This window comes from Lepidochelys kempii, chromosome 1 (assembly GCF_965140265.1).
Source record: "Lepidochelys kempii isolate rLepKem1 chromosome 1, rLepKem1.hap2, whole genome shotgun sequence".
Classification (NCBI taxonomy): domain Eukaryota; kingdom Metazoa; phylum Chordata; order Testudines; family Cheloniidae; genus Lepidochelys; species Lepidochelys kempii.
Window position 1 is genome coordinate 284,476,210 of NC_133256.1, and position 26,562 is coordinate 284,502,771.

The following is a 26,562-nucleotide window of genomic DNA, read 5'->3' on the forward strand; positions in this document are numbered from 1 at the left end:
CTAATGAAAACTAGGGATATCTCAGAGGCAGCATGCTTGGCCTCAGAGAAAAGGGTAACAACCAGGCCTCATATGTCCCTCCTACCTAACACTGGGATAGGTAGCAATTACAACAGCAATTGCTAGAAAGAGAGAATGTATCAACATGGGAAAAAGAAAGGGTCCCAAAGGAAAAAAATAATAATAAAGAGAATGGGAACTTTTCCACTGGAGCCATATTCCTTGGTCTGTGATGGTATAAGCCAGTGAACACCCTAACCTACTTCATCGAGAGAATCAGCTTCTGTGTTTACAGGGAAAAATAAAACATTTATTTCTGAGGTGTCTGGAAAAAAGGAAAGAGTTTGGAAAGGGGGAGGGATAGGTCAGTGGTTTGAGCATTGGCCTGCTAAACCCAGGGTTGTGAGTTCAATCCTTGAGGGGGCCATTTGGGGCAAAAATTGGGGATTGGTCCTGCTTTGAGAAGGGGGTTAGAGTAGATGACCTTCCAACCCTGATATTCTATGATTCCGTTAGGAGGGTTATGACCGTTTAGAGGAAGTTGGAAGTTTAGAAGTAACTAAAACACAAAATCTAGAAACAGAGCTTTGGTGGCACAACCCACTTTATATGTATTTGATATCATAATACTTTGTAGTGGCCACATTATAGTATCACAGTTGGGCAATAAGTAGAAGGAGCAGATGAAGCTTAAAAGATATACTTTGTTTCCATGCAAATGTTCGTAGTAATAAAACAAGAAAGACAGAGGAGGAAAAAAAGAAAACTGTAAATGGAATAGTTTTCAAAGTGATTTACAAGGCGTCAGCTGCTCTTCTGAGCTTTCAGAGGGCAATTCCATTGACTATTAACGTGCACATTGTTTTGCTGTTTGAAATGCCAGTCTGAAGGATGAGGTGGCAACATATAACTGGCCATTAGTGAGGACACTAAAGTTCTGAAGTAATAGTATAGCTTAATGGAGTCTGAAAACAGGGTTACTACTGTACATTTCCTTTACCTTTAAAATGAATTTTTTGTGTGGAGGTACCATCATAACTTCCCATGTGGATTTTGTGGTGTACTAGCAGTTAAAAATCAGAAAAAGATGGGGCCCTGGCTTTAGGGGCTAATAAAGGAAGACGTCAGGGTAGTTAAGCACTGGAACAAATTACCTAGACAAGTTGTGGAATCTCTATCATTGGAGGTTTTTAAGACGTAATATGCGTAGTCTTGCCTCAGTGCAGGGGATTGGACTAGATGGCCTATCAAAGTCCCTTCAACGCCTACATTTCTATGATTCATCAGGGGCCGATGCCTAAATAGTTCTTTTAATCAACTTTTTAGAGAGTTTCTGTAACTGCAAGTGTCAGCCTCTTCCTACGAGGTATATGGGTCATTAGCCATTGATTCTCCATCACACTATGGAGTGAGAGCTTGAAGATGACTTTTAAACCTAGATCATAATAACTAAGGACACTGCCACATCCAGGTCTCCTGCACACAGAGTGCCTTTCACTTATGGTTAGTCACCATCACTTCCAATCCCAGTCCTCTTTTGAAGCTGTGTTTCATTAGCTAGTTTTTGCATTGTACATTGTTTTTTCTTTTGCAGTACTGGCTGGCATAGCTCTAAGATCTTTGTAGGATTTGGTGTTTTACAGTCAGCCTTGAGGGATGCTAAATTTAAGAGTAAGGAAACAGTAATTAAAAGTGATTAGGACAAGAAGCCTTGATGCTATGAAATGTGGACTCAATTGTCCTTGACATAGGCAGAACCAGGCAGCAGGTTTTGATTATAGCTTTACTTGCTATTTTAATAAACATGAGCCAGTATTCAAACTTTTAATATCCTGCTGCTTAACTATTTCCAAAAAGCTATCCAGCTCTTTTACACAGCCCTTGTTTAAAATTTTTAATTTGTTTGGCTCTGTCTCTGCTTAGAGAAGTTGTAGCCTCATGGTAACTCTTTTACAAGTGCATTTCCAGAATCACAAGCAATTGGTTTTTTCAACTAAGTGTTTCCGCATGTGCCCAAAGTGTCAGAGCTGACAGCTTTCCTGCACTGTTTTATCTGGTTCCCACAGTACGTATGAGAGACAAACACAGGAATGTGTCTGGTGCTGACTATGCCCCTCAAGGATACAATGATACTTACAGCTCTTCCAGGAAGCGGAGATTGTGCAGGGGGTTCGAGGGCAGCTTAGTGATGTTGTTCATACTGAGATCACTGTAGGGGAAAACAGACAGAGCCTTAGTATGGCATGCTACAAGTGTGGTATCCAGCTGCTCATTCCACACATTTTTAAGTAGTACATTAACAAAAATTAGTTCCTCTGCCATGACTGATGAATCATTATCTAGTTAGCATTTTAAACATTTTTCTTTCTTAAGAAGACAGCTTTGTCAAACAAAATATATGCTGTAGCACATCCACTTTCCAAAGATTCAGGAGTGTTTTATCATGCTCTATAAATATGCTGGTGTGCTAAACAATCTTTTTAGTTGAAGTTATTTTAATAAACCACTATACCATATTACCATTTATTTGGAGAAATAAAAGGAAAGGAAATACGTTTGTTGTTTTAAGACTGTAGCATATTCTTGGGTTACTAAAAGTAGAAAAACTAAGCTGTACAAAAATAAGAAATTTGCATTTTTATTGACATTTCATGAATATGGAATATACTGCTTTTATAGTATAACCTGATGTACAATGCTATTGATTTTGTCCTAAGTTACTTTAGGTATCTTGTAAAAATAAATATTTTGATTAAAAGAAATGGAGTAAAAATACATTCCTCTTTTTAACATGCTCCTTTTACAGGTTCTCAGATTGCATTAAATAAATGAAATGAACCATAAAACAAGGGTGTAATGTGATCCTGCTATGTAGCACACTTCCTGGTGGGGTTCCACAGTAGTTCCTGGCACAGGAAACCACTAGCCTTCTAAGCTCTGGTCAGAACTCAATCAATTTCTGTTTTAGGCTAAGTTCCATGTAATTAAATTTTATTCTGTTTTTCTTTGTATAGTTTTTATCAGTCTTTCCCATACTTCTACAGTATCATCAGAGTTGGCTTACCACAAAAGTAAATGTAGAAAAAGAGATTGCATAATAAAATAATGTAGACAAGATATGATAACATCCTAAAATAGGAACAGCATGGTTAAAATCAAAACATATTTCAGACCTGTATATTAGATGTAAGTATTTACGCTACCTATTAACCTCCCATTTTTAATAAGTTATTTAAAAGTGCCCCTAATAGTATCTAGTTATTTTATATTATTTTTCAATGACTGACTTTACTTTTCCATCATCTGGGAGATCATGAGATAAGCAAATGATCTGAATTTATGTATGTGAACATTTAAAATTCACATTAATCACACCCTGTTTCACAGTATAGAATAAATGTTTTCAGCCATCAATCTTTTAAATTCAGTATATTTGATCTTCTACTGTACTGATGTTTCCCTGAAAATGTACGATTGAAAAAAACAGTTGGAGTACAGAATCTAAAATAACAGGGAACCGTGTTAGTATTTCACAACCATTATCAAATCGCTCATAGAAGTAGGCCTCTGTACCTTCACTTTAAAATCAAAGTGATCAATCAGGGAGCAGTGAAGTTATTAATTCACATTTTTACTGTAATATTTCATCAACTAATTCTTTCATGCCATTGGTAGGGGACTACCCTTTCATTTTGGCAAAGGAATAAAAGATTTATTTTGGCAAAGGAACAAAAATATAGATGCTGAAATCCCATCAGTCAAGTGAATTATAGATTAACGAATAAGAAGGTACAAAGCATTATGTTAAGCAAAATCAGTTGGTGCATGCATTTTCTACATAGGTCTTAATGGGATTTTGTAAATAAATATTGTGATAAAGTTCCTCCTCTGCCTTGGTGGGTCCTGCGATTTTTTGGAGCATTTGCTCACTCAGAGGTTCACAGCAGCCCTCAGTTTGGCCGCTTCTGCTAGAGGCTCAAACCTGCCGTTCACTCAGCTAACCTCATCACCGGCCAGCATGGAGGAAATGGAGAACGATTTCTACAGTCTCTGTTGTCCCTCCAAGTGGGTCGGGGACAGGCCAGATCCCTTTCCAAATTAGACCTTCCCTTCTGGTGTTCCTCACAGACCAGGTCAACTCCTCCTGTGTCCAACCAGGAGTTGAGGGAATGAGGGGGGAACCCGGGCACGCCCTCTACACCGGGTTCCAGCCCAGGGCCCTGTAGATAGCAGCTGTCTACATCTTCTGTATCAGCTGCATGACAGCTACAACTCCAACTCCCTGGGCTACTTCCCCCTGGCCTCCCCCCAGCACCTTCTTTATCCTCACCGCAGGATCTTCCTCCTGAGGCCTGATCATGCTTGTAATCCTCAGTCCTCCAGCAGCACGCCTTCTCACTCCCTGCTCCTTGCACACCCTCCACTAACTGATGGGAGGTCCTTTTGAAACCAGGCGTCCTGATTAGTCTGCCTGCCATAATTGATTCTAGTAAGTTCTTAATTGGCTCCAGGTGTCTTAATTAGCTTGTCTGTCTCAATTGGTTCTAGCAGGTTCCTGATTGCTTTAGCGCAGCCCCTGCTCTGGTCACTCAGGGAACAGAAAACTTCATCCAGTATATTTGCCTTCTACCAGATTCATGTACCCCACTGGTCTGGGTCTGTCACAATATACTTGCTCATATTTTATATTTTAAAGGCCAAATGCTAAGGACACCTGAAAACAGGAGTAATGCATCCTGAAACAGGTGCGTATATTGGGTATACTACAAAAACAGCTTTAATGTGAGCTCTGGCCAACACAGACCAAACCTAGCTCTCTTGACTAACTGATTCCTCTTAATAGCAGGATTAATCTGCACAGCAGGGATGATACACGTATAACCCCGATGACCTCACCTATCTTAACTCCTAGGGCGCAACTGATACCTGTCACAAGCACCCTACAGACTGGCTTGTCTGCAACATCTTAGAGATGGTCAGAATATGGGCAAACAGCTTTCATTCCTTGCTCCTGCTGTGGACATGCACCAGAACTGTACCAGTCACTCCCAATATACACAAACTTTTAGAAATTTCTTTAAAACTACTAGTTAAATAAACATTTTCTCTCTCTGTGTGTGTGTGTGTGTATGTATATACACACCACACTGCCTCTTCTGCCTTTTCTTGGCTTCTTTGTTTTTACAACAGAACACAAAACAAAAAGATATTTATCTGCAACAGGACCACAAAATATTATCAATGAAATATGTTTACCCATAGTTAAGAGAACAACAGAAATGCATACCTCATGGAAGCTCATTACTTACATATTTGCCCAATAAAGCCTTACGTGATCCATTTTTCAATAGAATGGAAGCCCTGGTGCACACCTAAGTTTGGGCCTCTACTGCCATATGCAATTACCCATTTGCACAGGCAGTTGTATTTAGAAGCAGGTTACTCCTTTGGGCCACTTATATCACTTGTCCAGCCATGCTGGAAGTCAGACAGAAAGAGTGGCAATGGATATGGTTTAATTAGGCCACAACTTTATTCACTTAAAATATCTGGGAGCATCTGGTAACAAATTGTACCATGCAGGTCATCATCATTTCCTTAATCATTTCCATACAATCTCCAGTCTGGTCCCTGCCATCCCATTCCTGCAATCCCTACTGTCCTGCCCTTGTATGAGGCGAAAGGGGGCTCCTCTCCCCACTGCTCCAGATGTAGGAGTCCCAAGACCCCCTTTCTTAGCTCCTTTTAAAAGGCTTAAAAAATTAAAAAATAAAATAAAAATAAAAAACCCTCCTCTTATTCAACTTCCTTACAGGATGCTTTTCTTCAAACCCTTTTCTAATTCATTTTATCGGATAACCATATCCCTTCCATACCGAGTACCCACACTGGACATCCACCACAAGTTTCACATACTAAGTTGAGATATTATAACCTAACCCCCCTGCCCACCCCACTGGGTCCCAGACCTACTGTGAAAAAAATCCACCCTGCCCAACCCAGCTATTATGGAAAAATTCCTTCCCAGTCTCCAGGAAAAAAGGGCAACTACCATAATGCCCAAGTTGGTCATGAGGTAACCTAATCCTTTTGCAAAAAGAAAAGGAGTACTTGTGGCACCTTAGAGACTAACCAATTTATTTGAGCATAAGCTTTCGTGAGCTACAGCTCACTTCATCGGATGCATACTGTGGACAGTATGCATCCGATGAAGTGAGCTGTAGCTCACGAAAGCTTATGCTCAAATAAATTGGTTAGTCTCTAAGGTGCCACAAGTACTCCTTTTCTTTTTGCGAATACAGACTAACATGGCTGCTATTCTGAAACTAGTCCTTTTGCAAATTCATGGGTGGGTGGGTGTTGCCAACCCAATCCTGGTAAAAAGAGGGATTCTCTCGGGTTGCATGGGGTATAAATGCTCCCTCACTCTTCTAGTCAGCAGGAAGGGCAGTGATCCTCCCCTAAATTGGGGCCCAGCTGTTTCCTGCCTGTCCTATCCATCCCTTTACACTTCCCCCTCATCCCCCTGTTGTAAGGGGTGGTCCTTAAAGGAAAAAACAACCCTTTTCCTCCAGCTAGCCAGACAAGCACCTCCATACATGGAGGCTGTGGGGAGCACATTTTGTGCATGCACCAGAGCCTCTACACACTAAAAATGTCCTCTATAAAGTCCAATTAGCCTGTCTGCCATTTGGGCTAATTCCTGCCACTGTGTGTAGTGATTCGGCAAGACTGCACAACCCTTACTCTTACTGGTGAGCACTTATGCCTGAGAGAAATCCCAGTGAAGTCGACGGGACTACTTATGTGAGTATCAGTTCCACAACTGGGCCTGTCGAGTTAACGTAGGCAGCCACAGAAGGTCATACCAGCAATTCAGGAAACTCGTAGAGTTTGGGCAGCCAAACACAAATTCTTGATAGTGCCCAAAGGGACCAATAAAGGAGGCTCCCAGTTAACCTGCCAGGGTTCGGATCATGTTCCCAGAGGGCATAGATTTCAGGACAAGGAACATGTCTATTGGTTGAGATAGGGAGCATGAATGCCGTTATCAGCACTAAGAGCTAGCTGGTGAACAGTGGTCCTATGCATTGCTCCTATTGAGAAAAGTAGTAAAGAGTGCTTTGGATTGTCTTATGAGACAATAGTAGTCTATACCAGCAGGGTTCTTTTTTCAAAGTGTGCATTTTCTGGGTCCCCTGGCCCCCCCCTGGGCCCCCCCCTCCCCGCTCGATCGCCATGCTAGCTTGTCAGCAACAGGGCAGGTCTGGCTCTTGCTTGAAGAGAAGAGAGAATGGTGGGTGCTTGTAAAATAGTATTTTCAATGTCGTGATGAAACAGAACTTCAAATTAAAGGACCAAATCCTCAACTGACTTCAACAAAGCTATGGATCTGGCCCAAAATCTATACATTTTCAAATTCATACACTTGAAACAAAATAACTAAAGCCACAAGCATTTATGTTCAAATTTGACAGGCTCTTGCTTGCTACAACGATAAAGAAAACATACAAAATATAGTTAAACTTACAATTATTAGAATCCCACAATCCTTTTAACATATTTTTTACAATAGGGAAACATAATGCCCTGTATTACCATTAAAATACATGTGCAACTCGCTCTGACATCCGTGGGAATTCTGCCATGAGAATAAATGCTGAAGGCAGTATTTGGCCCATAATGTGAACAACATCGGACAGAAACATTTTTAAATTAATGCACCACTAAATTAGGCTGGAGTACCTCAAATGGCAAGAGCTAATTTGAGAGAGAGTGAGGAACAAAAACAGCAGCAGCCCATCAGTCTGAATTCTCAAACCAGTTATCCAGGAGTTGTCTAGGAATAGTGACATGTCAGGGAACAAACAATGTCTTTGCAGAAAATACAAAGATTTGCATGAATAATTGCAGAGGCAACAGTACTCGTTGCAGTGATATCTTTCTTAATCATACCCTGTGCCAGTCTGCTACCAGTGTAGTAATTAAATTACTTCCAAACACATCTGAATTGCTAGGAGTCCCTATAGGCATTGAGTAACATTTTCTGTAGGAAATCCTTCTGAATATCAAGGGCTAAATTTTCAGAAGGCTAGCACTAGAAACCAAAATTGGGGTGCAAGTTTGGGTATTTGAGCCTATAACTACCTGACTTACACACGCAACCTGGTAGCTGAAAGGCACATGTGCTCAGATATGAACTCATTTTGCACCTGCAAAGAGGGAGACTGAGCCTTATCTCAGCTCAAAATAGACTGTGGAGGATCCCCAGGAATGGTAGTCACATCTCAATCTAATTAATCTAAATTCAAGGGTTTCTTTCCCAGCAGGTGCACCTAAGGTATGAATAGATTTTCCTCTTTGCTGATTTACAATGTCAAGGGCTAAATTTTTGAAGACTGTCAACATTCAAAATGAGCACCAAATTTTCACATGCAATTCCTGTCACTGAACACTATCAAACTAGGTAACTGCATGCTCAGTCAGGATTATTTTGCATGCATTTTGTAATTCAACTGCACAAATAAACCCTTTAAAAGTTTAGTCACAAGTCTGTGATCGCCTTCAATGGCCAACTCCTTCACTGTCACTTCTTTCCAAATTTATGAATTTCCCCTCACTTTTAAAACCTTTTCAGCATTCTCCATATAGCCATCCAAGTGTTTGAGAGAAAGGGAAATCCAGGTCCTTCCTTCTAATGGTCAGGATATATCTATACTTTTGAGCTGGGGGTGTAATCCCTAGCTCAAGGAAATATACTTGTGCTAGCTCTCATTGAGCTAGTGAACTAGAGCATAGCTACAGCAATGCAAGTGATGGGAGGGACTAGGTGCCCCAAGTGCATGCCTGTCCAAGACTCTAGGCATGTACTTGGGGCAGCTAGCTCATCCCACCACGTGTGCTGCCGCAGCGAGAGTCTTTTTTAGCATGCCAGCTTGATGAGAGCTAGTATGAGTACATCTACTCAAGCTGGAAATTACACCTTCCATCTTGAAGTGTAGGCATATCCTCTGTGTGTGAGTGTGCATCCACACACACGTAATATAGACCAGTGGTTCCCAAACTTGTTCCGCTGCTTGTGCAGGGAAAGCCCCTGGCACGCCACACCGGTTTGTTTACCTGCCGTGTCCGCAGGTTCGGCCAATCGCGGCTCCCAGTGGCCGCGGTTCGCTGCTCCAGGCCAATGGGAGCTGCTGGAAGCGGCGCGGGACAAGGGACGTACTGGCTGCCGCTTCCAGCAGCTCCCATTGGCACTGGAGCAGCGAACTGCGGCGCGGCCACTGGGAGCCGCCATCGGCCGAACCTGCAGACGCGGCAGGTAAACAAACTGGTGCGGCCTGCCAGGGGCTTTCCCTGCACAAGCGGTGGAACAAGTTTGGGAACCACTGATATAGACTATACAATGCACGATGTGGTAAAAAGGTTTCATTAGCATAAGTTTGGGATGGCCACACTACTCACAAGTAGTGAAGCCGTAAGTGAGTTATGAAAGTCACTCAAAATGAATGTGATTAGAATGTTCTAGTCTACCACACCATCACATTATTGTACATAGGCCACATACTTTACAGGAAAGTTATTCAAGGACTATTTCTTGTGTCCTTCTAAATCCAAGTGTCTTAGCCATTATTACTAGGTATTTGTAATTACAGTAGAGTCTAGAGGGCCCAGTCAAAAACAGAGTCCCGTTGTGCTAGGCACTGTAGAAACACAGACACATTCCTTGAGTTCAGCTGAATGGTTCAGAAGCTGAGGAAAATCTACTATACATTTAAAACATCTCAAACCATCATTTTTCTAGATATAAAAATGTCTCCAATTTATTGCCACTTTCAAAGATAGAAGCAAGTGCCATGTATCTCACAAGGAAGTTGAGAACCCCCATATTCTATTGCTATAAATTTCCCATTTCTAGCAGTGAAAGGCCCAGAGTTGTCATATGTTAGGCCGGTCACTGCTCCAGCACTGAATACATAGGTGCTGGAACTAGGGGTGTGGGAAGTGCTGCAGCATCTCCTGGCTTGAAGTGGTTTCCATCATACACAGGGTTTACATTTTGGTTCAATGGCTCTCAGCGCCCCCACTATACAAATTGTTCCAGCGCCCCTGACTGAATTCTGCATCTTACCCATTCTGCATTTCTGGCTAGTAATTAGGGCTGCAGGGAGAGGAATTCCCTTTGTGGAAAGCAGGAGACATTTTTGTGGAAAGTTGTTTTTGAAAAACGATAGGTATTTCAAACTGCACCATAGAAATGGTCAACTTGTTTGTTTAAAGATTCCAGGAGATCTTGAGTGTTCACCAAATGGTGCCAAACCTGCAAACATTGCAAGAAGAGGTATGGTCCAGGAGCATGAATAAAAATAAAAGATATTTTTTCCAGATTTCTTTATTTATTGTCTTCCTTTAGGCATAATGAAGAATCTTCAGTTACCAATTACCATACTTAAAACAAGCTGTACAAGATAATTTAACTTGTTTTGCTGGAGTCTGGGAGTTTAACTAGCTTTCAACATATGCTAGAGAAGGCTTTAGTTGGAGGCCAAGCTACTAGTCTATTATTAGCTGATATTACTGGAGACAATTCATCTCTGAAGATTGATTTTCTAAAATGCATTTACGTCTATTAAACGAGGGCAAAAATCTATCCTGGGATACATGCATGGCTTCCAATGACTTTTGGAAAACTGTTCATCTGCCATTAGAATATATTTTTAAATACAGAACATTACAAACTCTTTTTATCCATCACCAGACTAGTCTAGCGAAACTCAGTATTACAGAGAAAATGCATTTTGCAACTTACCAATTTTTTACATTTATATCCTCACAAACTTTTAACAAGTTAAGCCGAAGCATAATTTGTATAAATAGTCAAGAGGAAATACTGTTATTGCTGTTAATTTTTTCGCCTTGGGCTTTCATTAGCCTAATATAATGTACTAATGATTATTTTTATGGAAGTCTTTGAAAAATAAAACAGCCTCAGGTCAAAACACTGACAAGATGATACAACCCATTCTCAGTGACTAGGAACAGCTACCCAAGCAATCCACTCTCAATTAAATTGGATATTGCCTTATACATGGTAATGATGTTTCCAAGATATTCCCACCTTTTGAACACAGTATTGCTGTACTTTTACTATGGGCAGACTACTTTAACAGCTACCTAATACTATGATGGAGTACTTTAACTTCTCAAAATATGCCGGTCTTTAATGCAAATCCATCATCACAGAAATTAAAAGTAAGATTAAACATTATTGTTGTCCAAAGTATTTATATTTGGTTTGCCAACACTATGGCAATAATACTTAGCTCTTACACAGCACAGGGGAAACTGAGGCACACTGGCAACATGACTTGCCCAAGATCATTTGGCAGGTTAAAGGCAGGGTAAGAACAAAATACAAGTCTTTGTCACTGAATCCACTGGAGCACATTGCCTACTCTATAATACTATTGCCAACAGGCATCTAGAATACAACCTCCCATCATAGATGATGATAGATAATTCATTAGAGTCTATCGACATAAAGCTAGCATAACTTTTATTTTAATTACCTCTTTACAGTGTCTTCCAAAATGAATATGCAAATAAGCAGTGATATTACATTGCCAAATATCTAAGTTCATAACCCCACAGAAGCAAGTCTGATCATATAAATAAGTGCTGTAAGAACTTCCTGACAATTAAATTATAGTATTTATTCTCAGAGCTGACTTCACACTACATCTGCAATTTTTACTGGGATTCCATTGAAAATCTATGGTAAAAATGTGTTTTTCCACCAAAGGATTCAACCTTAGTATTTGGGAAAATCTTGTTCTAGAATTTAGCAGTTTTGCAGGGAGAAATATTTAAGATAGAGATGCAGTACACATCTTGAATACACTGTCTACAGAGATTTTTAGAATAACAAAAAATGGAAATAGCATGACTACTTCTGCCTTTCTGTACACTGGTAACAGAAACAATCTAAACAAAAAGCTAAATATTTAAAAATTCAGCCACACTTGCAGTAACATTTTAGAATAACCAAAGATCGATAACTGAGCCCATTATGTAAGTTTTTTTAATCAACAGCAGGAAGGATAGGTAGCATAAGAAGTTGATTTTTTACAGAAGGCTGTCGTTATTCAAGTATTTAAAATGTAGAGTTTGCACAAAGAGAGTTTGCATTAAAATGTATGCTAAAAAGGTAAATGAGACTCGGTTGTTGCATTAGGAGAGCTCTCGTAATGAGGGATATGTGTGTGCTCCTGACTAACAGGCGAGGGGGGAATCTCAGCTTTTCATAGATTTATAGATTCCAAGGCCAGAAGGGGACTATTGTGATCAAACATTCTGACCTCCTGTATAACATAGGCCATAGAACGTCCCCAAAATAATTCCTAGAGCATCTCTTTTAGAAAAACACCGAATGTTGATTTAAAAATTGCCACTGACCACAACTCTTGGTAAATTGTTCCAATGGTTAATACCCCACTGTTAAAAAAAGATGCCTTATTTCTGGTCTGAATTTACTTAGCTTCAACTTCCAGCTTTTGGATCATTTTATACTTTTCTCTGCTAGATTGAAGAGCCTATTATCAATTTTTTGTTTCCCAGGTAGGTACTTATAGACTGTGATCAAGTCACTCCTCGTTTTCCAATCCTTTAATCATTATCATGACTTTTCTCTGGACGCTCTCCAGTTAATCAACATCCTTCTTGAACTGTGGACACCAGAACTGGACACAGTATTCCAACAGCAGTTGCACCAGTGCCAAATACAGAGGTAAAATAACTTCTCTGCTCCTACTCGAGATCAGCCTGTTTATGCATCCAAGGATCACACTAGCTCTTCTGACAACACTGTTGCACACGGGGAGCTCATGTTTAGCTGATTATCTGCCATGACCCCTAAATATTTTTCAGAATTGCTGCTTACCATTCTGTCAGTACAGCCCACAATCTTTGTTCCTAGATGTATACATATACATTTATCCATATTAAAATGAACAGTGTTTGCTTGTTCCCCGCTTACTAGATGATCCAGATCACTAAGTATCAGAGCCTTGTCCTCTTCATTATGTACCACTCCCCTAATTTTTGTGTCATCTGCAAACTTAATTAGTGGTGATTTTATGTTTGCTTCCAGATCATTAGAAATATGTTAAATATCATAGGGCCAAGAACTGACCCCTGAGGGGACCCCATTGGAAACATACCTGCTCAATGATGATTCTCCATTTACAATTCTATTTGAGACCTATCGGTTTGCCAGCTTTTAATCCATTTAATGAGTGTCAGGTTAATTTTATATTGTTCTAATTTTTTAAGCAAAACGTTGTGTGGTATCAAATGAAATGCCCTACAGAAGTCTAAATATATTACATCAACATTATTACTTTTATCAACAATTTTTTTAATCTTATCAGGACAAGAGATCAAGTTAATTTGACAGGATCTATCTTCCATAACCCCACTGATTTGCATGAATTATATTACCTTCCTTTCAATCTTCATTAATAGAGGCCTGTATCAGTCATTCCATTATTATTCCTGGGATCAGTGTCAGACTGACAAGCCTGTAATTACCTGGATTATTCCATTTATAGTGTTCCAAAACTTATTGAAAATCAGCATTAATGATCCTGCGAGCTCCTCAGCCAGCTCTTTTAATAACTCTTGGGTGCAGGTTATTTGGACTTGCTGATTTATAAATGTCTAACTTTAGTAGCTGCTGATTAACACCATCCTTGGAAAGCAGCATGTATTTCCCCCCTACCTGTCCCTCTTCCCTCCAGAGATGCTAGATCCAGCAACATCACTTTCCTGGAGGAGGCCATGGGCCACATCCTCAGGTGGTGTAAATCATTGTAGCTCCACTGAAGCCAATGAGGAGGATCTGGCCCATTGTGGAGATTCCTGGAGAGAGGGGAAGCTACATGAGAAATGCTCTTTACACCCTTTCCCTTGCTTTGTGCCCTCACAAAGGGCTAGGCATAGTTGAACCCATCATGTGAATACCACATAACTGACCCAGATAAACCATTCCTATCAAATCAGGACTGAATTTAACACAAACGAAAACAACAAGGAGTTCTTGTGGCACCTTAGAGACGAACAAACGTATTTGGGCATAAGCTTTCCTGGGCTAAAACCCACTTCATCAGATGCACGGCGTGAAAAATACAGTCAGCAGTATATATATTACAGCACATGAAAATATGGGAGTTGCCTTACCAAGTGAGGGGTCAGTGCTAATGAGGCCAATTCAATCAAGGTGGAAGCGGCCTATTGAATTGAATTGGCCTCGTTAGCACTGACCCCCCACTTGGTAAGGCAACTCCCATCTCCCATCTTTTCATGTGCTGTAATATATATACTGCTGACTGTATTTTTCATGCCATGCATCTGATGAAGTGGGTTTTAGCCCATGAAAGCTTATGCCCAAATACATTTGTTAGTCTCTAAGGTGCCACGAGGACTCCTCGTTGTTTTTGCTGATACAGACTAACACGGCTACCATTCTAAAAACAGAGATATTATAAAACACTGATTCAAATTCTGCTTTTCATTACACCTGTCAATAGAGTTGCTCAGGTGCATCCAAGAGCAAACTCTTATTGCAGAAGCTTTGCAATATAGTCATTTTAAACAGCACATATTCTTGAACATTGTAGGCCTTTTTCTGATATAAATGGGTATCAAAGGCTTACTTAAATCTGGACTGTGGAACATTTGTAAAGCAAACACTTCATGCATGATTAATCTTTTCAGGAAACAATTTTACCATTCAGTTTAGCCAAGACTCCAGCAGAGGGAGCAGAGCAGAACAAATAATTAGAGTAAAAAAGAAAGTAAAGATCAAAGATCAGATAAAACACACAGAGTTCTGAATTAATCTGACAGGTACCTGACATTTTATTTTAGGTGCCAAGATTTTAGCACTCTGCTTTTTCTAAGTATCAAATGCATGATGCTTACTGTCATAAAATCATCCATTTCCGTTCAGATCTGCTACCTGGCTGTTCACTTGAAGTTGATAACTCAACATGGTAGGCAATAATTATCAGGATATGTTACAAAAATACCCTGGGGTGTCAATCATTTATTGTACTTAGCTAATATATTACAAGGCTTAAATAGTGGAATATTGTAACACACAGTAGCAGGCAGAGCCGATTAAGTGAGAAAAGAATGAGATTTGTTCCTCAAGTAGTATTTAGTATTATTTTTTAAAATAGTATTTATATAATTTGTATTTCTGCCTCTCTAAATAAAATATACTTCTCAAGCAGCACAGAATCCCTATTTCTCCTGTTCAAATGTATAGAGTGACCTCTAAGACCATAAGAGCAGCCATACTGGATCAGACCAAAGGTCCATCTAGCCCAGTGTCCTGTCTTCCGACAGTGGCCAATGCCCGGTGCCCCAGAGGGAATAAACAGAACAGGTAATCTTCAAGTGATCCATTCCTGTCGCCCATTCCCAGCTTCTGGCAAACAGAGGTTAGGGACACCATCCCTGCCCATCCTGGCTAATAGCCATTGATGGACCTATACTCCATGAATTTATCTAGTTCTTTTTGAACCCTGTTATAGACTTGACCTTCACAACATCCTCTGGCAAGGAGTTCCACAGGTTGACTTGCACTGTGTGAAAAAATACTTCCTTCTGTTTGTTTTAAACCTGCTGCCTATTAATTTCATTTGGTGGACCCTAGTTCTTGTGTTATCTGAAGGAGCAAACAACACTACCTTATTTACTTTCTCCACACCAGTCATGATTTTATAGACCTCTAACATATTCCCCCTTAGCCGTCTCTTTTCTAAGATGAAAAGTCTCAATCTTATTAATCTCTCCTCATAAGGAAGCTGTTCCATACTCCTAATAAATTTTGAGATGGGGCAACCACATCTGCATGCAGTATTCAAGATGCGGGCATACCGTGGATTTTTATAGAGGCAGTATGATATTTTCTGTCTTATTATCTATACCTTTCTTAATGATTCCCAACATTCTGTTTGCTCTTTTGACTGTTGCTGTACATTGAGTGGATGTTTTCAGAGAACTATCCACAATGACTCCAAGATCTCTTTCTTGAGTGGTAACAGCTAATTTGGACCCCATCATTTTATATGTATAGTTGGGATTATGTTTTCCAATGTGCATTACTTTGCATTTATCGAGATAGAGTTTCATCTGCCATTTTGTGGCCCAGTCACTCAGTTTTGAGAGATCCTTTTGTAGCTCTTTGCAGTCTGCCTGGGTCTTAACTATCTTAAGTAGTTTTCAGAGTAACAGCCGTGTTAGTCTGTCTTTGCAAAAAGAAAAGGAGTACTTGTGGCACCTTAGAGACTAACCAATTTATTTGAGCATGAGCTTTTGTGAGCTACAGCATCTGATGAAGTGAGCTGTAGCTCACGAAAGCTCATGCTCAAATAAATTGGTTAGTCTCTAAGGTGCCACAAGTACTCCTTTTCTTTAAGTAGTTTTGTATCATCTGCTAATTTTGCCACCTCACTGTTTACCCCTTTTTTCAGATCATTTATGAATATGGTGAATAGGACTGGGCCCAGTACAGACCTCTGGGGGACACCACTATTTACCTCTCTCCATTCTGAAAACTGACCATTTATTCCTACCCTTTGTTTCCTATCTTTTAGCCAGTTACCAATCCATGAGAGAACCTTCCCTCTTATCCCATGACTGCTTACTTTGCTTGAGAGCCTTTGGTGAGGGACCTTGTCAAAGGCTTTCTGAAAATCTAAGTACACTATATCCATTAGATCCCCCTTGTCCCCATGCTTGTTGACCCTCTCAAAGAATTCTAGTAGATTGGTGAGGCATAATTTCCCTTTACTATAGCCATGTTGACTCTTCCCCCAACAAATTATGTTCATCTACGTGTCTGATAATTTTGTTCTTTATTATAGTTTCAACCAGTTTGCCCAGTACTGAAGTCAGGCTTACCGGCCTGTAATTGCTGGGGTCACCTATGGAGTCCTTTTTAAAAATTGGCGTCACATTAGCTATCCTCCAGCCATTTGATACAGAAGCTGATTTAAATGATAGGTTACAGACGACAGTTAGTAGTTCTGCAATTTCACTTTTGAGTTCCTTCAGAACTCTTGGGTGAATACATCTGGTCCTGGTGACTTATTACTGTTTGGTTTATCAATTTGTTCCAAAACCACCTCTAATGACACCTCAATCTGGGACAGTTCCTCAGATTTGTCACCTAAAAAGAATAGCTCAGGTTTGGGAATCTTTCTCACATCCTCAACTATGAAGACCGATGCAAAGAATTCATTTAGTTTCTCCACAATGGCCTTATCATCCTTAAGTGCGCCTTTAGCATCTCGATTGTCCAGTGGCCCCACTGGCTGTTTAGCAGGCTTTCTGCTTCTGATGAATGTAAAAAAATTTTTGCTATTAGTTTCTGGCTAGCTGTTCTTCAAATTCTTTTTTGGCCTTCCTAATTATATTTTTACACTTCATTTGCCAGAGTTTATGCTCCTATCTATTTTCCTCATTAGAATGTAACCTCCACTTTTTAAAGGATGCCTTTTTGCCTCTCACTGCTTCTTTTACTTTATTGTTTAGCCAGGGTAGCTCTTTTTTTGGTTCTCTTACTATATTTTTTAATTTGGTGTATACATTTAAGTTGAGCCTCTATTATGGTGTCTTTAAAAAGTTTCCATGTGGCTTGCAGGGTTTTTACTTTTGGTGCTGTACCTTTTAATTTCGGTTTAGCTAACCTCTTAATTTTTGTGTAGTTCCCCTTTCTGAAATTAAATGCTAGTGTTGGTCCGGTATAGTGTCTTCCCCGCCACAGGAAGGTTAAATTTAATTATGCTATGGTCACTATTAGCAAGCAGGAAAACAAGTACCCTTTATTATGAGGTATACAGAAGGCTTGAATATTTTTGTTTGTTTGTGTTTTGTGGCTGTTTTTGACATTAAAATATCAGGTCTTGTATAGTCTGTTTTTGCCAGAGGTCTGGAGAAACAGTAGGCATTCATAAGTGATGAGACAGAGTAAAAATTTATAGATTCTAAAGCCACAAGGATTACGGTGATGATCTAGTCTGACCTCCTGCATGATACAGGACATAGAATTTTCACAAAATAATTCCTGTTTGAACTGAAGCATAGGTTTTAGAGAAACATCAAATCTTGATTTACAAATTGCCAGTGATGGAGAATCCAGCCACAGCCCTCTGTAAATTGTTTGAAGGTTAATTACCCTCACTATTAAAAAAAGTATGCATTATTTCCATTCTGAATTTGTCCAGCTTAAACTTCCAGCCATTGTATTGTCTTATACCTTTGTCTGCTAGACTGAAGAGCCCATTATAAATATTTGTTCATCATGTATGCACTTATAAACGGTGACCAAGTCACCTCTTAACCTTCTCTTTATTAAGCTAAATAAACAGTCTCTCACTGTAAGACATGTTTTCCATTCCTTTCACCATTCTCATAGCTCTTCTCTGAATCCTCTCCAAGTTGTCAATATCTTCTTGAATTGTGAGCACCAGAACTGGACACACTCTTTCTGAAGCAGTTGCACCAGTGCCAAACACAGAGATAATATTCCCTCCCTAGTCCTACTTGAGTCGGCTAAAATTCTTTCTGCCCACAATTTCTCAGGTTTCAGAAAGTTTAAAACTCTTCGTGTTTTGGTTGTTTTTGTTAACATCCATTTCACTCAAGCTCCTGGCAAAGATTTAGGGGAAAAAATTATTGTGAAAGAACCAACACCTTTGTCCACTTTAGAATTTTTGGGCCCAACTCTTGTCTCACATCAAGTTTACAGCAGGTTGAGTCCAGTGAATTAATTGGAGCTACTCTTAGTTTCTGTTGCTTTAAATGAGGAGAGAATCCAGTAAGGAAAGAATATCTCAGAGAATACAAACACTATGAGCTACCCAGAAGAGAATCCAAGATTTGTCTGCAAATACTGGAAGGATTAAAACAAAGATCTAAAAGTTGTAAATAGCTTGTTTCCTAAATTGCACATTATAGGCCAAATTAACTCTGTCTTCAGTTACACTGGTGACTGGGCCAAATACCAACTGCTAATTATGCACAACACAACTCCTGGGGCCAGTTTTGTTCAATATCTTCATAAATGATCTGGAGGATGGTGTGGATTGCACTCTCAGCAAATTTGCGGATGATACTAAACTGGGAGGAGTGGTAGATACGCTGGAGGGGAGGGATAGGATACAGAAGGACCTAGACAAATTGGAGGATTGGGCCAAAAGAAATCTGATGAGGTTCAATAAGGATAAGTGCAGGGTCCTGCACTTAGGACGGAAGAACCCACAACGGCCAGCCCTCTGTGGAGATAGAGGTGGTTAGGGACTATTTAGAAAAGCTGGACGTGCACAAGTCCATGGGGCCGGACGAGTTGCATCCGAGAGTGCTGAAGGAATTGGCGGCTGTGATTGCAGAGCCATTGGCCATTATCTTTGAAAACTCGTGGCGAACCGGGGAAGTCCCGGATGACTGGAAAAAGGCTAATGTAGTGCCAATCTTTAAAAAAGGGAAGAAGGAGGATCCTGGGAACTACAGGCCAGTCAGCCTCACCTCAGTCCCTGGAAAAATCATGGAGCAGGTCCTCAAAGAATCAATCCTGAAGCACTTGCATGAGAGGAAAGTGATCAGGAACAGCCAGCATGGATTCACCAAGGGAAGGTCATGCCTGACTAATCTAATCGCCTTCTATGATGAGATTACTGGTTCTGTGGATGAAGGGAAAGCAGTGGATGTATTGTTTCTTGACTTTAGCAAAGCTTTTGACACGGTCTCCCACAGTATTCTTGTCAGCAAGTTAAGGAAGTATGGGCTGGATGAATGCACTATAAGGTGGGTAGAAAGCTGGCTAGATTGTCGGGCTCAACGGGTAGTGATCAATGGCTCCATGTCTAGTTGGCAGCCGGTATCAAGTGGAGTGCCCCAAGGGTCAGTCCTGGGGCCGGTTTTGTTCAATATCTTCATAAATGATCTGGAGGATGGTGTGGATTCCACTCTCAGCAAATTTGCGGATGATACTAAACTGGGAGGAGTGGTAGATACGCTGGAGGGGAGGGATAGGATACAGAAGGACCTAGACAAATTGGAGGATTGGGCCAAAAGAAATCTGATGAGGTTCAATAAGGATAAGTGCAGGGTCCTGCACTTAGGACGGAAGAACCCAATGCACAGCTACAGACTAGGGACCGAATGGCTAGGCAGCAGTTCTGCGGAAAAGGACCTAGGGGTGACAGTGGACGAGAAGCTGAATATGAGTCAGCAGTGTGCCCTTGTTGCCAAGAAGGCCAATGGCATTTTGGGATGTATAAGTAGGGGCATAGCGAGCAGATAGAGGGACGTGATCGTTCCCCTCTATTCGACATTGGTGAGGCCTCATCTGGAGTACTGTGTCCAGTTTTGGGCCCCACACTTCAAGAAGGATGTGGATAAATTGGAGAGAGTCCAGCGAAGGGCAACAAAAATGATTAGGGGTCTGGAACACATGAGTTATGAGGAGAGGCTGAGGGAGCTGGGATTGTTTAGCCTGCAGAAGAGAAGAATGAGGGGGGATTTGATAGCTGCTTTCAACTACCTGAAAGGGGGTTCCAAAGAGGATGGCTCTAGACTGTTCTCAATGGTAGCAGATGACAGAACGAGGAGTAATGGTCTCAAGTTGCAGTGGGGGAGGTTTAGATTGGATATTAGGAAAAACTTTTTCACTAAGAGGGTGGTGAAACACTGGAATGCGTTACCTAGGAAGGTGGTAGAATCTCCTTCCTTAGAGGTTTTTAAGGTCAGGCTTGACAAAGCCCTGGCTGGGATGATTTAACTGGGAATTGGTCCTGCTTCGAGCAGGGGGTTGGACTAGATGACCTTCTGGGGTCCCTTCCAACCCTGATATTCTATGATTCTATGATTCTATGCATAGTATGAGCCAGATTTTGGCTTCAGTTACACCCATACATGCCCAATGACTTCATTGTGGTTGCATGGGTGTAACTGAGTGTGGAATTTGTTCAAATTCAAAATTAAATTAAACCTGTGCACCTTATTCTACCTATCTGGCTTTCATGTTGCTATTGCAGCACAATTTGGAAAGCTAAAAAGGGAAATAATTTGGATGGCATTCACTATAGACAAACTCAAAAAAGTGACATTATCAGGTTACAACCTTTCCCCGCTTTAGATCAGGAATTCTAAGTTGGGTGAAATCCTGGTCCTTTTGAAGGCAATGGAAAAACTCTCATTGACTTCAATAGGATCATGATTTTACACCTTACATCAGAGGTGGGCAAACTATGGCCCACGGGCCACATCTGCCCGGCCCCTGAGCTCCTGGCCTGGGAGGCTAGTCCCTGGCCCCTCCCCCGCAGTCTCAGCTCACTACGCTGCCGGCACAATGCTCTGGGCGGCGAGCTTTTGACAGGCAGCGCGGCTGCAGAGCCACGGTCTGACCTGTGCTCTGTGCTGCGTGGCTGGCTCCAGCCAGGCGGCGCGGCTGTCTGTCCTGGTGCAGCTGCGCCTCCAGCCACCGGTGCTCCAGAAAGCGTGGTAAGGGGGCAGGGAGGGTTGGATAGGGGTTGGGGTGGTCAGAGGGTGGGGAACAGGGGGGTTGAATGGGGGCAGGGGTCCCTGGGGGGCAGTCAGGAAGGGGGGGTTGGATGAGGGAGCGGGGGGTCCAAGGATGGTCAGGGAGGGATGGATGGATGGAGCAGGGGTTCCAGGGGGGCTGTGAGGGGGAAAGAAGCAGGGGGGCACATCTGGCTGTTTGGGGAGGCACAGCCTCCCCTAACCAGCCCTCCATACAATTTCAGAAACCCGATGTGGCTCTCAGGCCAAAAAAAGTTTGCCCGCCCCTGCCTTACATACATAATTCCTATTTTTCTATTTCAAAGGTGCTTTCAATATGATCTTGACTAGTCTCATTTATATCCTTCCATTTACCATACTTTCCTTTTTCTCTTATATTGAAACTTCTTGATGGGTTTTATTTAATTTTTAAGAGCAGTTTCTTACTATGATTTTATTGTATTTTATCGTATTTTATTATATTGTACAGTATCCTGTGAGTTTCGGCAGGGGGTCGGATGCTTTATATTGCAAACATTATTCTTATAGTCAGGGTTATTCAGTTGGCCATCTTTGCATAATGGCTTTGCTGGACTAATTCTTTACACATTCTTCTCTTTATTTTGTGGTCAACTGAACATTTGAAACTTGTCTTCAGACTTATGGAGGCCCAATCTTGCCATCACGCTGCCTGAACAATTTCCACTGATGTCAGCGGATGCTTGTTCTGCTCAAAATATGGTAGGCTGTAAAGATCTTCTAGTCTCATGCTGTCCAACAGCCTATTCAAGCACTTTATGTACAGGTCTTAATATACACCAGAACCACATTCTTAATCTTACACTGAAAACATTTTAGGCATTTTCGGCACAGTTTTTGTACCAGTATAACTATATCAGTTAGGGAGATGAATTTTTTTTTTAACCAATATAGTGGTACCAGATACTAGTATGGATGTAGTCATTCCAGTATAGAAACCTTGATATTGACAAAGCTTATTCCCCTCCTCGTATGGCAATAAGCTATACAGGTATAGTTGAAATGATAAAACTTTTGAGCGCAACAAAATACTCCTTAAGTATTCCTATTGAGATCAACAGCCTTGTGAAGTAAGCTACTCTTCAGTGTGAGTGACGGTGGCAGAATCGGACTCTCAGGGTATATGTACATAGCAAAGAAAAACCAGCGGCTGGCCTGTGCCAGCCAACTTGGGCTCTCGGGGCTCAGGCTGCAGGGCTGTTACACGGCTGGGTAGACTTCTGGGCTCAGGGTGAAGCCTGGGCTCTAGGACCCTGCTGGGTCGGAGGGTCCCTGAGCTTGGGTTCCAGCCCAAGCCCGAAAGTCTGCAGGGCAGTGAAACAGGCCCACAAGCCTGAGTCAGCAGGCACCAGGCAGCTGCTGGTTTTTTCTTTGCTGTGTAGACATACCGCCTATGTCAATAGTCTGTGTTTGTCTTCTCTTATGCACAAAGTTTATTTAACCCACTTTTTATCAACCTCATTCCTGTGGATGGCAAGCCACCGCTTTTTCTGTGGTTCTTAAAATGATCAAAAGGAAAATCTTTCCAGACAGGTAATTAAATTCAGCTGTTCAGTCAAATCCAAGACTATGTCTTCACTTCAGGTCTTAAATATCAGTGTTGTGTCTTGCTGGAGATAATGTACTGTAATATTACAAGACACTAATAGTTTGGTATTTAAGACAAACAAAAATATTTTGCACATTAAAGCTGTCACTGCCAAATTGCCTTTATACATTTACTACATCACCTCTATGCATAAACTTCTCTTCCCTACTGCACCTGTCTGTTCCATTTTCTTGAATAGTAAAATGAAATTTCCAAGGCTCCACTTCTTCACTTTAGCTGTTCAAAGTGCTTTAAAAATGCAGGTCAATATCAAAAGCCCCATTCTTTTGATGAGGAAACTAATGCACAGAAACTTGCAACTTGTCACACAAGTAGTCACTGTCAGAGCTAGGAATAGAATGGAGGGTGAAATCCTGGCTCCTTTGAAGTCAATGGTAGAACTCCCATTGACTGCATTCGGGCCAAGATTTCACCTCAGGAGTCTTGACTCTCCATGCCATGCTCTATCTGCTGGTCTATATTTCTTCGTGCTAGAATAGCAGTTTATAATCTGAGAATTTGTGTCCTCATACTTAAAAAGAACGGGAGTACTTGTGGCACCTTAGAGACTAACAAATTTATTACAGCATAAGCTTTCACTACTATATGTTCCATTCTATGCATTCGATGTAGTGGGCTGTAGCCCACGAAAGCTTATCCTCGAATAAATTTGTGAGTCTCTAAGGTGCCACAAGTACTCCTTTTCTTTTTGCAGATACAGACTAACACGGCTGCTACTCTAAAACCTGTCCTATTACTTGTGTGCATCTGCAAATAACACTGTGTGACCTACTTAATGTAGCCTTGTAGAAGTTTGTGGAGCCATTTTTTGGCACATAATGGCAGCCCTTGTTGTTGTTTTAAATCACTGAGTTAAAGAAGGAATTCAGTTTCATTTTGGTCAGCTGGGGAATGGAAGTTAGGTGGAGCTGAAAACATCAACTATATGAAACTGAAGGCTAAATTCTGGCATGATTTGTGCCACACTGGTAACTAATAAAAGGCTTACCTAGCCTGCGGAAGGGCAGGTAGCACAAATGTGTGCACTAACACCTGACACAAATGCTGCTGACCTCAAAATTACCCAAGTTAAACTTCTTTAACCAAAAGACAAAGTGATATTTAGTCCAGAAAATCTTTGTCTGAAACTTTTTCTAATTTAATCTGATAACATAGCCATTTTTGAAAGAAGGTTCTGGGGTTTGATGGTGAAATTCAATAAATCAGAGAAAGAGTCAGGGCATAAAAAAGTGTTTTAAAATGGGGTGTGGAAAGAAGGAGACAGAATTATTTTTAATTAAAAAAAATCAATTTTCAGGTGTTTCTTTTTCACACAACATAACATACCAGATAAGCAACCTTTTCACAGAAGCCAAAGTAAAAGAAGATGGATGCTGGCAGTACAAGCAAATGGTAAACAAGTTAAGGAATATTTTCTGGTCCATTTTCCAAATTCAATAAAATCTTCAACAAACTTTTATTTTGCCATTTCCAGCTCCCATATTAAAAATCTATTAGGAGAAAGTCTACTGAAAGGCTGACCATGAGCAAAAAAAGCTTTTTCTGGAAACAGTTCTGTTCAGTTCTCATGGCTGAACAAAAGCAGATTGGCACATTCAGTTTCATACAAAATGTCTTTTAAAGGGGCCTTACCCTACCCTTTTCCATAGCCACGTGTTTCAGGGTCCTATGGGCTGAAGAGAGCCAGTGAAAGATTTGAAGGGGGTAAAAAAAAAAAAAAAAAAAAAAAAACCCCACCACCACAACAGAGGCTACCATGGAGATCCTTCAAAGAGTTCTTCTTCTATAGTGGGAGGATTTCCCTTTAAATTCTTTTCAATAGCATATTGATGGCTTTGAAAGCTTAAATGGCATTTGTCAACCAACAGTAAATCTTTAAAACTGTTTCTGCAAATAGCCCAACTCTGAGTCTCAGCTTTTCCCATTAATCTGTACGTAAGGCCACTGAAGACTTTTTCAGAGCTTAGATAATGCCTGGATTAAAAGGTCCATTCAGAAGGGAAAGCTTTAGCATTCACCTTGTGTACATAGCCATTTCACCAGTAGTATTCATGGGTTGTTATTTCAACTCTGCATTTGTCCTGCAAACAAGACATTTTGCCACAAAGGCTTGGTAGAGACATTCTTTAGTGAATTACTGAAACCTAGCTCCTCTATTTGTCATGGCTTGTTATTTTTATCAAGTGCAATCAGTTCAAATAGGAACCCTAGATTGACAACTTTACAATTATGTTATTAGAAAAGAGAAAAGTACGTTTCTTTTACTTCAACAATGATGCTGATTAAAGTACAACTTGATTGTTTTACATAATGAAACACTATCTTACATTCCCCTTAATCAGATGCCAGTGAACTGTTCTGTTAGTTTTATATTGAATGTAATTAAAAAACTTTTACAATAATCATCATTTATCCACATTTTCTCTTCTTGGCTTCTTATTAAAAGGTGAAAGTCCATAGTATAGTTTAGACATTTACCAGACTTAATATTTTATAACAGGTTGCATCATTTTTATATTTTCCAATTTTTACACATCAGAGAAATATATTTTTCTTAAATTCCCCCAATCCAAATAAACAGACAAGCAACCCCTCCTCCCCCTCCACACACACATTTGCACCTATTAGGGTTGTTCTTACATCTCTTTAATGTTTGTGTTCTCTCCCTTCTCCCTTTCAGGAATTCAGGCTTGGATCTCCTTCACCATATCTGAGTTGTACCAAAATATTGTCCAGCCAAAGTCCAAAGGATAGTCCTTCAGTTTATTCTGGGGAACTCCATTCTTCTCCTACTCTGTGAACCCATTCTCATCTACAGGCAGCCTTGGTCACAGCACTCTGCCTTCACTGCAAGGGAGGGTGCACAAGTCCACTCCCCTTGCCCACAGAGGACACTGGATTTTCAGGCAGGAGGCAATCATATGAAAAAAGTAGCTCTGAAGTCAGAGATCTGAGCTATCCCACTGGGAACCTAACATTTTATTAAGTTATTATTATTAATTATTAGATACAATATTGTATTAGAAATTTTCTCATATGAATAAATGAGAGAAAAGAGGATGAGAAAAGGATGAAAAGAAAATCTGATAGAGAAAACTTTATACAAATTTGCAATGCCTTTCTGTGGAGAACAGTACTAAAATATTTTGCATATTAAGAGCAATTGCACTACCTGTAAAAATAAAAAAATATAACATTCAAACCAAAATCCAAATATCTTCGGGTCTTATTGTTCATTGAGTCTCCCCTAGTAGACTATTTTCTCCACGCTCCTCAGTTCATGAAGATTGACATAAAAACACCACAGGAAACAGACTGGTGAGATT

At 40.6% G+C, this 26,562-nt stretch overlaps 1 protein-coding gene across 3 annotated transcripts in view; it reads right to left on the reverse strand.

Annotated features, from left to right (window-relative positions):
• Positions 1-26,562, reverse strand: part of LGR5 (leucine rich repeat containing G protein-coupled receptor 5) — a 127,079-nt gene that overhangs the window by 68,564 nt on the left and 31,953 nt on the right. For all 3 annotated transcript variants that reach the window (XM_073327779.1, XM_073327781.1, XM_073327778.1), the window contains exon 2: positions 2,138-2,209. In XM_073327779.1, the coding sequence (XP_073183880.1) occupies positions 2,138-2,209 (72 nt within the window). The remainder of the gene's footprint in view (positions 1-2,137; positions 2,210-26,562) is intronic.